The following is a 12,912-nucleotide window of genomic DNA, read 5'->3' as shown; positions in this document are numbered from 1 at the left end:
CTGCTGGGTCAGTCTAAAGGGGACGAATCAGCATCTTAAATTTGCCCATGTATGGCTATACGGCCACCTTTAAACAACAATGATTTAAAGGGATCCTGTCACCGGAAAACATGTTTTTTTCAAAACGCATCAGTTAATAGTGCTATTCCAGCAGAATTCTGCTCTGTAATCCATTTCTCAAAAGAGCAAACAGATTTTTTTTTTTTTTTTATCTGACATGGGGCTAAACATTTTGTCAATTTCCCAGCTGCTCCCAGTCATGTGACTTGTGCCTGCACTTTAGGAGAGAAAGGCTTTCTGGCAGGCTGCTGTTTTTCTTTCTCAATGTAACTGAATGTGTCTCAATGGGACATGGGTTTTTACTATTGAGTGTTCTTAGATCTACCAGGCAGCAGTTATCTTGTGTTAGGGAGCTGCTATCTGGTTAGCTTCCCATTGTTCTTTTGTTTGGCTGCTGGGTGGAAAAAGGGAGGGGGTGCAGAACAGCAGTAAAGAGTGATTGAAGTTTATCAGAGCACAAGTCACATGACTTGGGGCAGCTGGGAAATTGACAATATGTCTAGCCCCGTGTCAGATTTCAAAATTTAATATAAAAAAAGCTGTTTGCTCATTTGAGAAATGGATTTTAGTACAGAATTCTGCTGGAACAGCACTATTAACTGATTCATTTAGAATTTTTTTTTTTCGCATGACAGTATCCCTTTAAGTATAAATGAGTATTTAAATTGTGCTTGACAATGTAATATTCTTCTACTGAATTTGTATTTAGAAAGAAAAAAGCAAGGCAAGACACAATTAAAGAAGTGTAAAAGGTATAAATAACTTTTTATTTTCAGTTTTAACAGTATTATCCCTAATTAACCATGTCAGATAAACTACTAGAGCTAGGGCATGTTTATAGAAACATCTTGTTCTCTTGCATACCATATTCATATAGAAAATGACATATGAAAGAAAGGCAGACTTCTGTTTCAATTAGCTCTAAAAGACTAAAGTAAAGAAGAGCATTTAAACAAGATGTACCACCTTAAAAAAATGCATGTTTCTTTTCAAACATTGTAGAGCTTGGCAGCTGATTCCAGACAGTCATATAGCAATTGTGAGAGAAGCTTTGTTCAAATGGTCTTGTAGATGAAAAATAGTTTTGACGCTCCTCCACTCTCAGGCCAAAGGGCTGCTTTTCCCTATGGAGCAAGAGAACAGTGCCAGCACTTCAGATTTGTGCTTTAATGTTTGGAAATGGAAATAAACTTGCCTGATAAAGCATCGTACACACTCTTGTTCACAGCATGACCTTCATAAACATACATTTGTTTAATTGAAGCTCAACATCTTTTTTAATGCCAGATTTATTGTACAACACTGTGGAATATATTGGGTATTAGGACAGTGCTAGAGCACTAAGAGACACAAAAACATGTCCCTTGGTGCTCAATCAAAAAGCACTTGGGTCCAGTGTCTGGCTGAGTTTTGAACCAAGTACTGGATTGGAAATGCAGAAAGCAGCCAACTAGTTCAAAGCAGTCCTGACCTTGCCTCCGGAATTAGAGATACCTGGTACCCTGTGCCCGTGATGCTCCATTACGTGCTCATCAAATTATGGGTGGGTAAGAGGCACGTCAATGCCTATGAATTCAGGCAGCTCTGTATTCCTAGGGAACTCACAGGTCTCTGCACTCTATTTTGGAGCGCAGAGACCCGTGCCAGTTCAAAAGTAAAACATGGAGGTTTGCATCAGTATTGTGATTAAATGCACCACTATTATGTTTAAATCATGCTTCAGATTCTCTGTCTACATGGAAGGAGAATGCATCAGCTAAAATTTGGGTTTCCATATGGTCGGTAAAATTGATGCTTGATATCAATGTTATTAATAGGGCAGAATAAAAAGTTTAGGAAGGACGGTATTTTTTTCCTAGAACAGGTGGGAACCATAACTGCAATGTGCAGATAGTAGTATAGTATATTTAGTTTACTGACGTATAGGGCCAACAGGCATTATACTAGTTATCAGGGGTGAATAAACTGGCAATAAAAAGGCTACAATCTTACGTTTTATTGGTTATCTTTCTACTCATCTTCCAATCACATAAACCACTCACTGGTTTCTAAGATGCCACATGTACGTATATTATAAAAGGGATAAACTGTTCAACATATTGTGGTTCATGCTTTGTTGTCATTTTACTAACTTTGGTAAATGCGATGAACCTCATCTCTATTCAAAGGCCTCTTAAAAAGTCGAACAACAAATAGCTTGCCCTGAAAAAGCAAAGCATGTGTCACAAAGTTGTGTGCCCATAATAATGCAGACTTTCATGTCAGGGTGCCTTCTTTAGTGAATTGTTTCTGTATATTCTTACAAGAAACAGAACAGGCAAATGGGGCAGACAGAGATAAGAGCACATAATTAACATAATGATATGCTATGGGTGACTCTAGAGGTTCTTATGGCACAAGCTTAAGGGACAACCAAAGAAAAACTCACTCACATTCTATTCATTCTATGGGATTTTTAGAATCGTATTTATCAATGGAGTTCACCATTTGATAAATATCCTTTTAACAATCCCATAGGTATGAATAGAAATGGGTGGGTTTTTCTGTGGTGAGTTCTTATTTCACATTTTGATAAATCTGCCCCTAAGATTATGGTGATATATAGGATACAAACTGTGAGATTAATCATTATTATCCTGCCTTAGTGGTGCCACGTAACATCAAGGAGCACATAATTGTATATAAGCCTCATAGGCTCATAAAAGCTTATAGTAAGGCTGAGTATTCTCTTATATATTGAGTGGAATTTATGATTTTCTCCTATCAATCTGATACAGCCCATTGGGAGCTGGAGAGGCACCTGGAACCGAAGGGGTTAAATAATTTGTTACAGAATGTTGTCCTTTCTTATTTAAAGGAATAGCTAATGTTTGCCAATTGAAATGCCCCTTTCCATTGACCCAGCTCTGAGCTATGTCTTTCAGAAGGTTCCTTGTGTGGAGAGACTGTGACACCCCGGGGCAATGTTCACACAGGGGTTATTGGAACCATGTGCTCCTGTAAGAATCCAGCACCAAACTCCTCCACTTAATTGGCAAAGCAGGAGGAAGCATAAATTTTACTGCCATTAATAAGTTCAAGCACTGCCGATAGGGCTTCAGCTCATACCAAGGGCAGGACATGTGCTTCTCATTAAGGCTCTTTGCCCCATTTGACCTTTTGAGCTTTGCTTGACTTGTCAGGTAGGAAGAATCGTGGCTCCTCTTTGGGACAAAAAGCAAGAGATATATTGGCTTGTGTAAATAACAAGTAACAAAAGTTAGCCTACAGGGAAAACTAGCCAACATTTTTTTTCTCCCCCAACTGTTTATACAATGCAGAACTCAACACGTTTAGGGGGTTATTAGTCCGAATGCCAAAAACCTGCCACAGTTGAATATAAGTCAATATAAATCCCTATCCTATGTGGAAGTTTCTTTTGCCTGCATTGTAATTAGCCTGAAAAGCCAACTATTTCAGGCTTTTCGTGCAAAAATCCAGAAAAAATGAGCGATGCTTGTTTTTGCTTGATTTTTAACCTTTTAATAAGGTTAAATCGTGGATTCTAGTTTGGTTGGACTTTTTTATTTTAAAAAATCTGAAAATTTTTGATTTTGATATTCAACTCACGGTGTGACAATAATATATTTTTTTCTGGCTTTGGCATGTTATTTTACAATATAAAGGTAATAAAAAGTTATCAAGAACATTCCTAAAAACCAGCAGTTTCATTTCCCACAGTGTATAATTTATTCATTCTTGCCTGATTTGCTATCCCTCTGTAATTATGTAAATTATGATAACTAACCCAGCGTAAATGCATGTTGATGGCAACTGTGCTAGGTTTTTATTTTTATGTTTTCAGTAGATTTGAGTTGATAATGCTCAAAGTCACAGAAAGGCTCCTTATTCAGTAAACCCCAGGACTCAAGCGATCTGGATAACAGGTCCCTAGTTCTAGGTAGGATTTAACTCTCAGGGCCAGTTGCACTACTGCACAGCTAGCAATCATTCCTTTCATGATTTACAAAACCACTTTAACTATTAGTACCCCCTAGCTAGACAAACACATGCTAGTGAATACATCATACCAGTAACATGTAGAAGGAAAACCAGGGCAAACATTTAACTGTAATTATATAATATCAGTGTTGCCACTGCTTATTGAGCAAATTAATACATTGATTAAAGCATTGCCAACAGCATTAATTCATAAGTAGCAGAAAGGATGGATAACTCCAAACTCTTCTGAAAAAGCTGAATGTACTATTCCCCTCCTTACCAGGTGTTTTTCCATTCTTTCTACTATGGGATATTACATGTATCGCTAAGATGGCTAACGTTTGGCACACAGTGGGACTGTGGCTAAAGAACAGATACTCATGTTTCATGAGAAATGATTGCACTGTGATCTACACCTAGAGCTTTGCAGACTGTAATGGAAAACAACACTATGCAATTCCTTATTTGCTACTGTGGCTGTTTAAAAAAACATAGGTGCATCTGCCAAACTGTGCCAAATTCTTAGTGTACCCACCAAAGCCTTATTATTAGGCTCATTGCATATATGCAAGTGTGCATGGTTTTCAGCCTGCTTGAATTGGAAGGGTTATTGTATTTTGTTGATAATAGAACATTTTAACTTTCTGCCGGTTCTGCTGGTTTTTCTGCCAGGATATATGTGCAAGCCACTAATGCGCAGCAGTAAATGCCACCATTTGGCTTACAAAATAAAGAGGCTCTAAGTGGAGACTTCAATGAGTAGAGAGGTACAGTATGGTATGGTAGGTAACTAGACAAGATTTTAAATTCAAGGTAAGAAAGGAAATCTACCCCTTAGAAGCTGACCATGTTTCAGATGGAAGTAATCCTATTTGTTCATGAAAATACTCTGTGTTTTACCACCAAAATGAAAACATAAAATGCTGTCTGAAAGCAGTTTGCTTAGGAGACTAAATTATTGTTGGCATTTTTTTTTATTCAGACAGCCTTCTGTTCTCTTGCCAGCTTTTATTAAAATCATTGCCTGTTTGCTAGGGTCAGTGAGTCAAGCCACTAGATAGCAGCTTCGACACTGCACAGCTGCAAAAAGAAACTGTAAATAACACAAAAACAAAACAACAAATAAATAAAGAAGGCTAAATAAAGGGCCTCAAAGCAGGACTTGGAAAGAAAAAAAAAAGTCTAAAAAAACACTGTTCTATATCACCCTTTAATTATAACATAAGCCCAGTGATGTTCTGAATTTGCTTGCTGATGAATATTTAAAGGGCAATCTTCCCTACCTTCAAATGTTTCTCACTGTATAACATGTAAAATAGTCCTGAGCTGTGGGTAGAGCATCCCATGGTAATTCTCAAAATAAACAGCAGATGTCACTGTGCTCTGCTTATTTATTTTCATATTCTAAGACACTGTGGTTTCCTAAGATTTTTAAGAAAATCATCATCATCTTTAGCCATTTCTAGACAATGCATAACAGCATTTTCCCCACTAAGGAAAATGTTGCAGTTTATTAATTTGGGGGGGGGGGGATCAATGAAAACACAATTAAAACCTAGAAAAATCTAGTAAAGAGTTAATGCTCTGTGTTTCAGAAAAGGTTAAGGTACCATCCAGACCAGTGCCTACTATGGAATTCCCCCAATAGGCCTAAACTGAATATACTGCACTGCAATATTTCTCCCAGGGGCTCACTTAAAGTGGACCTGTCACCCAGACATAAAAAGCTGTTTAGTAAAATTAGACGTGAAACCCCATTTTTTTTTTCATTAAACATCCATACTTGTTATAAATGTATTTGAAGATATCAGCTGTCAATCATATATTGCCTGCCCCGCCTCTATGCCTTAGGCATAGAGGCGGGTCAGGCAATTACTTTCACTTTCCATTTCCTACATGTTGCTGCACTCTCCACATTGCCCCCCTGTTCACAGTCTATAATTGTGCAGCAGTCTATAATTGTGCAAAGGCATGGGCATCAGGTCCCTAAAAAAAGGCATGGGCATCAGGTGCATAAACAAGATTTTGAGGTGTTACAATGCTTGTCTTAATAACAGTGTCCACAAAATGGCTGCTGCCTGCTTGTTGTGGTGGTGAATTCCTAGGCTGACTGTAAGCATGATTTAAATAATTGATATAGTGTAAGTAAAGTTCATTTTGCTTAATTAGCACAATAGATTAGAATTTGGAATTATTTATTTGGGTGACTGGTCCCCTTTAACTGGCAGGCACAGAGTCAGGCACAAAATACAGTATGTGTGTTTCAGAGCATCATAGATAAAGTGAATGTTTCATTTATCCAGCATCATTGCACCCACTGCACCTATAACCAATATTACCTGCGAGTTTCTGTGAGTGCACACAAATTTTGAGACCAGCGCACACAATAAACTGTGATGCGCACAAAGAATTTTTTGCAAGAACACATAATTTTTGACCAGCACATACTGTTTAAACATGGGTTTAGAAAGTGTGCACACAAAAACATATTTGCGCACACAGCTAAGAAAAATTTAGAGGGAACATTTCCTATAACTGTGTCTGAGCAGCAGCGAGCTATGTACCACCAGTCACCAGTAAGTACTGAATCCTTTTTTGTGCCCCAACAATTGAAGAGTAAGTAGACTTCAATGTCCTTCCACCTAAGGGCCATAATGACGTCAGTGCAACTTGCATTTGCAAGGGATAGCTGAAACAAGTCTCCTTTTTGATAAACTGAGAAATTATATAGTAGAAATATATAGAAATTATATAGTAATTTTACTAAAATATTTGTATACGGTAGTTCAAGTTTTTAAAAAAAAATCTACTTGTAAAGAACAAGGTCTTTACAAATTGTTTAAGGAAAACTTTACTCCAAAAATTATTACTTAAGCAACAGATCATTCCTATCAAATTAAAAATTAAGTGTCATATTAAAGTGGACCTGTCACCCAGACATAAAAAAAATCTCAGCTGTCAATCAAATATTGTCTGCCCCTCCTCTATGCCTTAGAGGCGGTGCAGACAATTATTTTCACTTTCCATTCAGCACTTCCTATATGTCACTGCTGTTCCCTTACATTCCCCCGTACTCTTCACCATTTAATTGTGTAGTCAGGGCATGGGGATGGACATTGGGTCCCCCATTCTTGTGCACAAACAAGATTCTGAGATGATGCAAGGCTTGCCTTAATAACAGTGTCCACAAAATGGCTCCTGCCTGCTTGTTATAATTATGAATTCCCAGACTAAAGGAAACAAGATTCAGATCATTTATATGGTGTAATTAAAGTTAATTTCGCTTGACTAATGTTATAAAATAGGATTTTGAATAATGTTTTTGGGTGACGGGTCCCCTTTAAAGAATCTTACCAAATGGTATATACTGTATATTTAAGTAAATATTGCACTTCTACATCTCTTGCCTTGAACTACCATTTTGTGATGGTGTGTGTGTTGCCTCGGAGATCACCTGACCAGAAATACTGCAGCTCTAACTGTAACAGGAAGAAGTGTGGAAGCAAAAGACAGAACTCTGTCTGTTAATTGGATCATGTGACCTAACATGTATGGTTTGTTTGTGTGCACCGTGAATCCTACAATCCCATGGGGCGGCCCTTATTTTTTAAAATGCCAATTTTTTTATTTAAGAACACCCAATGACACATACTACTAAAAAGTATTTTACATATGAAAATGGTGTATTTACACAAAGCAGGGTTTTGCATATGAGCTGTTTTATGCAATATCTTTTTAGAGATACCTACATTGTTCGCGGGGTATAGTTTTCCTTTAAATTTTCCCTGATGTCCTGTACACTCTTATTTCCTTCATAGGTCTGGATCATCTCAGTAATGTCTTGTAAGATCCAAGCTCACAATAGGTAAATAACTGAAAAGTCTGCCTGGATGTCAGCAGTTATGTTTTTGGAGCAAGCAGGCATTGTGGCATCTCCACATTTGTTTGGGCTCTCTTGTTATGAAAACGTCTTGACTCAATGCTATAAAACAGGCCTATCCAACTGAACATTTGGTTCATATATGTATTCATAAGTTAAAATGATTTTTTTCTCATTTTTTATGTATATAAATATGTGACAAGGAAACAAGATATATATCCTATGTATTCAATTTAATTTAACGTGAAATTTTTGCACACATATTCATATGGTTTGAAGAATCTGGGATACTTTTGCTTTATTGTATAAAAAGTACTCTGGTATGGAGAAGGGGAAATATGAAGAGAAAACCAGCAGGGGAAATATTACAGGATGTTCTTCAAAGAGCATTCATTCCAGGGCATATGGTTCTAAGCCAATAAACCCTTCCAATAACAGGTGGATTATAATAGTGAGTAGTGGATTCAATATTAAAGGAAACTATAGCTAAAGTGCATGGGGGAGTATTCTAAAAGAAGATTTACAAGGTTTCATGTCTTTGCAGAAACCGTGTCATATACAGTAGTCAGTAGAAATCCAAGTTCTTACTGTGCCCCCAGTGTCTCTTTTGGGCAAATCCTTTGCAGTCAAGCCCCTGTTAAAGGTGAACTAAATCCTAAAAATGAATACATGCTGTATTTTATATGTTGAACTTATTGATCCAGTCTAAAGATGAAGCATATCTATAGTACAGAAGTAATGATTCAGACCTTCAAATTTGTAAAAGAAGTTTCCCATCTTAGATTTTGTTAGAAGTGTCTGCACCATACAAATTCTCTGTGTGCTTTGAGCAGATGTTGAGAAGCTAAGCTTAGGGGTCGTAACAAATCCTCAAGCAGAAAATAACGTTTGCCTACCATATAAGCTGATGCTACAGGGTTAATTATAATATTCTAATGCTAATTTTGCTGGTTTCTGAGCTGCCATGTGACAATAATCTGAATTATTTACTAATCAACTTTATAACGCGACGTATATTACACACACACACATATTCAGTACCATGCATCTGTCCCTAAGCTCTGGTAAGTGACAGCAGCACAGAGCATGTGCAGCAAATCCACAGAAAAGAAGACGAGGAGCTACTTGGGCATCTTCAGAGGCACAGATCTTTACTGCTAAATGGCTATGGTTGCCTTGAGCTGGTACAGAAGCCCAAAACCTAATGTGCAATATATCTGCCCTACTTATTTAGTTGAGACTTAATTCTCCTTCAAGGGCCAAGATATTACTGTAAGTACACAGAACACGTGTGGATGCCATTAAATCAAGTTGATATAAGCACTGTATGCATTAATTACGAATTAATAATTCCTCTTGCCCCAGCAGTATGCACCTTGATAATGAGCAATGTTTATTGTGAGGAAGGATCAATTCTAACAGTGCTAAAGCATATTCAATTATAATCCCTAGAATTATGGGAGCATTGCAATGATACATTTCAGAAGGAAATGGGTGACTTTAAAGTGGTTGTTCACTTTTAAATTAACTTTTAGTATGGTGTAGAGAGTGATATTCTGAGACAATTTGCAATTGGTTTTAATTTTTTTTATTTGTGGCTTTTGAGTTATTTAGCTTTTTATTCAGCAGCTCCAGTGTGCAGTTTCAGCAATCTGGTTGCTAGGATCCAAGCTAGCACTCTTGCATTGATTTGAATAAGAGTGTGGAGAGGTCTGAATAATAAGCTGAGAAGTAGCAATAACAATATATTTATAGCCTTTCAGAGCATTAATTATTTAAATGGGGTCAGTGACCTCCACTTGAAAGCTGGAGAGAGTCAGAAGAGTCAAATAAAGACAAATTGAAAAGTTGCTTAGAACTGGCCATTCTATACCATAATAAAAGTTAACTTGAAAGTGAACTTTCCCTTTAATAAGTGAATAATAAAATATTTCAAAAATGGTGTGACTGGATATGGAGAAGGCATAGAGCAGTGATCCCCTACCAGTAGCTCATGAGCAACATGTTGCTCACAAACCCCTTGGATTCTCCCAGTGGCCTCAAATCAGGTGCTTATTTTTCAATTCCTGGTTTGGAGGCATAAAAAAAACAGTTGTACTGCCAAACAATCCCTCCTGTAGGTTGCCAGTCCACATAGGGGCAACTAAATAGTCAATCACAGCCCTTATGTGGCACCCCAGAAGCTTATTTAATGCTGGTGTTGCTCCCCAACTCTTTTTCCAATTGATTGTGGCTCACGGATAAAAAGGTTGGGGACTCCTGGCGTAGTGTTCCTGCCTTCAAGCTCCAGACCACTGGGACTAATACCTGGGTACAGCCTGTGCTTGGGTTTTTATATTTCAGTGTTGTATTTTTACTTCCGTCTTCTTCAATTGATTTTATTTTATTTTAATTTTAACTTAGTAACTCCTTATTTATTCTTTATAATTCCCTTTAAAAACTCCTGTTGCTTTATAGGTCACAATATGGAATTTGTATTGGTGCATTAAATGGTTTATTCACCTTTAAATCAGCTTTTAATATTAAATCGTTGCTAAGGTCCAAAATACCCTAGCAAATAGGAGAAGACCTGAATGGAAAAATAAGTAACAAAAATTGACAATAAAATTGTAGCCTCAAAGAGCAACCGTTTATGGGCTACTGGGGCTAGAGTCAAAAGGAGATGGCCAATAATTTCAAAACTATAAAACATGTAAGACCAATTGAAAAGTTGCTAAGAAATGGTCATTCTTTAACATACTAAGGGGCAGATTTATTAAAGGTTGAAGGAAAGAAATCCAGTAGCACACTGTAATTGTTGCAAACTCCATGGTGAATTTATTTAGCCCAAATATGAACAGGTGGCTTGATAAAAGAACGATGGCGGTCTGAAACGTTGCCGAATTGTTTGGGTCAGAGCCCAAGGCTTTTTAAAGGAAAAGAGAATCGTGAGTGGTGCTGTCCATGACACAAGTATTTGGCAAACAAGTTTTGAGTAGAAACTGTTGGACTTGCATCAGCTTGAAGAAGTTTGAAAGGCACATGTGCTGACTGGATCACTTTGTGCCCAAATAAATTCCAACGGAGATTGCAACAATTACAGTGTGCTACTGGATTTCTTTCCTTGGATATTGCAACTGACCCAAAAAGCAGGCAAGGGTCTCCCAGTTTAGCACCTGGAACCGACATCGGTCTGAATGAAGGTAGAGCACTACTAATTACTTCTATTATAAAGGGTTGAAGTGAAAATTCTAATTTTCTAAAAAAAAAATTGTCAAAACTCTAATTGTCAAATTTGAATTGTGAATTATCGAAACTCGATTCGAGTTTTAATTCGAATTTCGAGATTTATCATACTCTTTAAGAACTTGAATTTGAACACTCAGCCTAAAACCTGCCAAATTACTTTATAAGTCAATGGGAGAGGTCCAGGAATCAATTTGGTGATGTTTGCAGCCGAATTTCAAATTTATGGGAGGTTAAAAAAACACATGAATTCGAAATTCGACCCTTGATAAATGTGCCTCCAAAAGTTATCATGAAGGTGAACCACCCCTTTAATGTAGTTAGATTGCCTACAGCAGTGATCCCCAACCAGTAGCTCGTGAGCAACATGTTGCTCTCCAACCCCTTCAATGTTGCTCCCAGTGGCCTCAAAGTAGGAGCTTATTTTTGAATTTCAGGCTAGGAGGCAAGTTTTGGTTGCATAAAAACCAGATGTACTGCCAAACAGACCCTCCTAGAGGCTGCAAGTCCACATAGGGGCTACCAATAGTCAATCACAACCCTTATTTGGCACCACCCAGGAACATTTTCCATGCTTGTGTTGCTCCCCAACTCTTTTTAAATCTGAATGTTGCTCACGGGTGAAAAAGATTGGGGACCCCTGGCCTACAGTATATCTCTTGGTTCTTATAATTCACAAACCTTAGTTATATTTATATAACAGTTTAAAGGAATATATGCAGGATAAATCCAACATGCAAGCAACGTGAAGTTTTCCCTTTCATGCTTTGTATAACCATAAATCAAATCCATGACTGTACCTAAAAGAACTATGAGTTTGGGGAGAAGTCCAACCTGCACCATCTTGTTTCTCAGGCCAGTGTCAAAGGAAAGGTTCAGCAGAAGCCGCAAGGATATGTTGAGCAAGTCTTCATGTTCACATGGCACCAGTTTGGCCAGTTTTTCAATGATATCCATTTCAGCCTGGGGCAAACAAAAGCATATAGAACACATTTACCCTTTAGGTCAGCAATTAGTACCATAAAATGAAAACACATCAGAGTGAAGTGAAATGCAACTTATTGAATAAAATCTCCAGAAAGCAATTACAGGATTCCAAGGGGATGACATTGGAATTTTGGCAGAACTGTTTTCTATTGTTTCCAGCAGTATTTACAGCTTTAATATAATGCACCCACAAGTTTATGGTTCACAGCTCTCAATCTGTTGTCATTGATAGGGTAAAAGTAAAGGGGGAGAAGCTATTTAAAGACAATATATAATTCCCGTCTGGTGTGCAATGGTAAGGTATATGTTATTTTTTGGCTGTGCATTACAACTTGTATGCAGATCAGACATTGAAGCAAGCCCAGATATATTCAGAGATTGTACATGTGCAAAGGATGACAGCAGGATTTGTAATGGTTCAACAGCCAAAGCTTACCTACACTCCAAAGTATATCTATCCCCTTTTGTTTGAACCACTGGAGATAGATCATTACACACAAACCTCACTGTTCAACAAGTTACATAAGGTGTTCTAAATTCTTATAAAATAAAATGTATTCGTATAATCTTCAAAAGCAGCCATTACACAGTTATAAATACCCCAAACCCTTTAAAGAGATTTCCTTTAAATCCACCTCCATGAAAAGTAATAAGAAAAATAACAATTAAACAACACAAACAACAATATAAATAACAGCAATGTTAATAATACATGTATGGGACCTGTTATCCAGAATGCTTGGGACCTGGGGTCTTTCTGAAATTTGGATAAATCTAAT

General features: G+C 37.4%; 1 protein-coding gene across 1 annotated transcript in view; it reads right to left on the bottom strand.

Moving 5' to 3' along the window:
- kifap3.S (kinesin-associated protein 3 S homeolog) overlaps positions 1–12,912 on the bottom strand; it is a 75,401-nt gene that overhangs the window by 39,605 nt on the left and 22,884 nt on the right. Inside the window, exon 10 of the mRNA XM_018261174.2 lies at positions 11,947–12,109. Within this exon, the coding sequence (XP_018116663.1) occupies positions 11,947–12,109 (163 nt within the window). The remainder of the gene's footprint in view (positions 1–11,946; positions 12,110–12,912) is intronic.

The sequence above is a fragment of the Xenopus laevis genome, chromosome 4S (genome assembly GCF_017654675.1).
Source record: "Xenopus laevis strain J_2021 chromosome 4S, Xenopus_laevis_v10.1, whole genome shotgun sequence".
In the NCBI taxonomy this organism is placed as follows: domain Eukaryota; kingdom Metazoa; phylum Chordata; class Amphibia; order Anura; family Pipidae; genus Xenopus; species Xenopus laevis.
The sequence above is the reverse complement of the archived record's forward strand: the minus strand, read 5'-3'. Positions and strand labels throughout refer to the sequence as shown.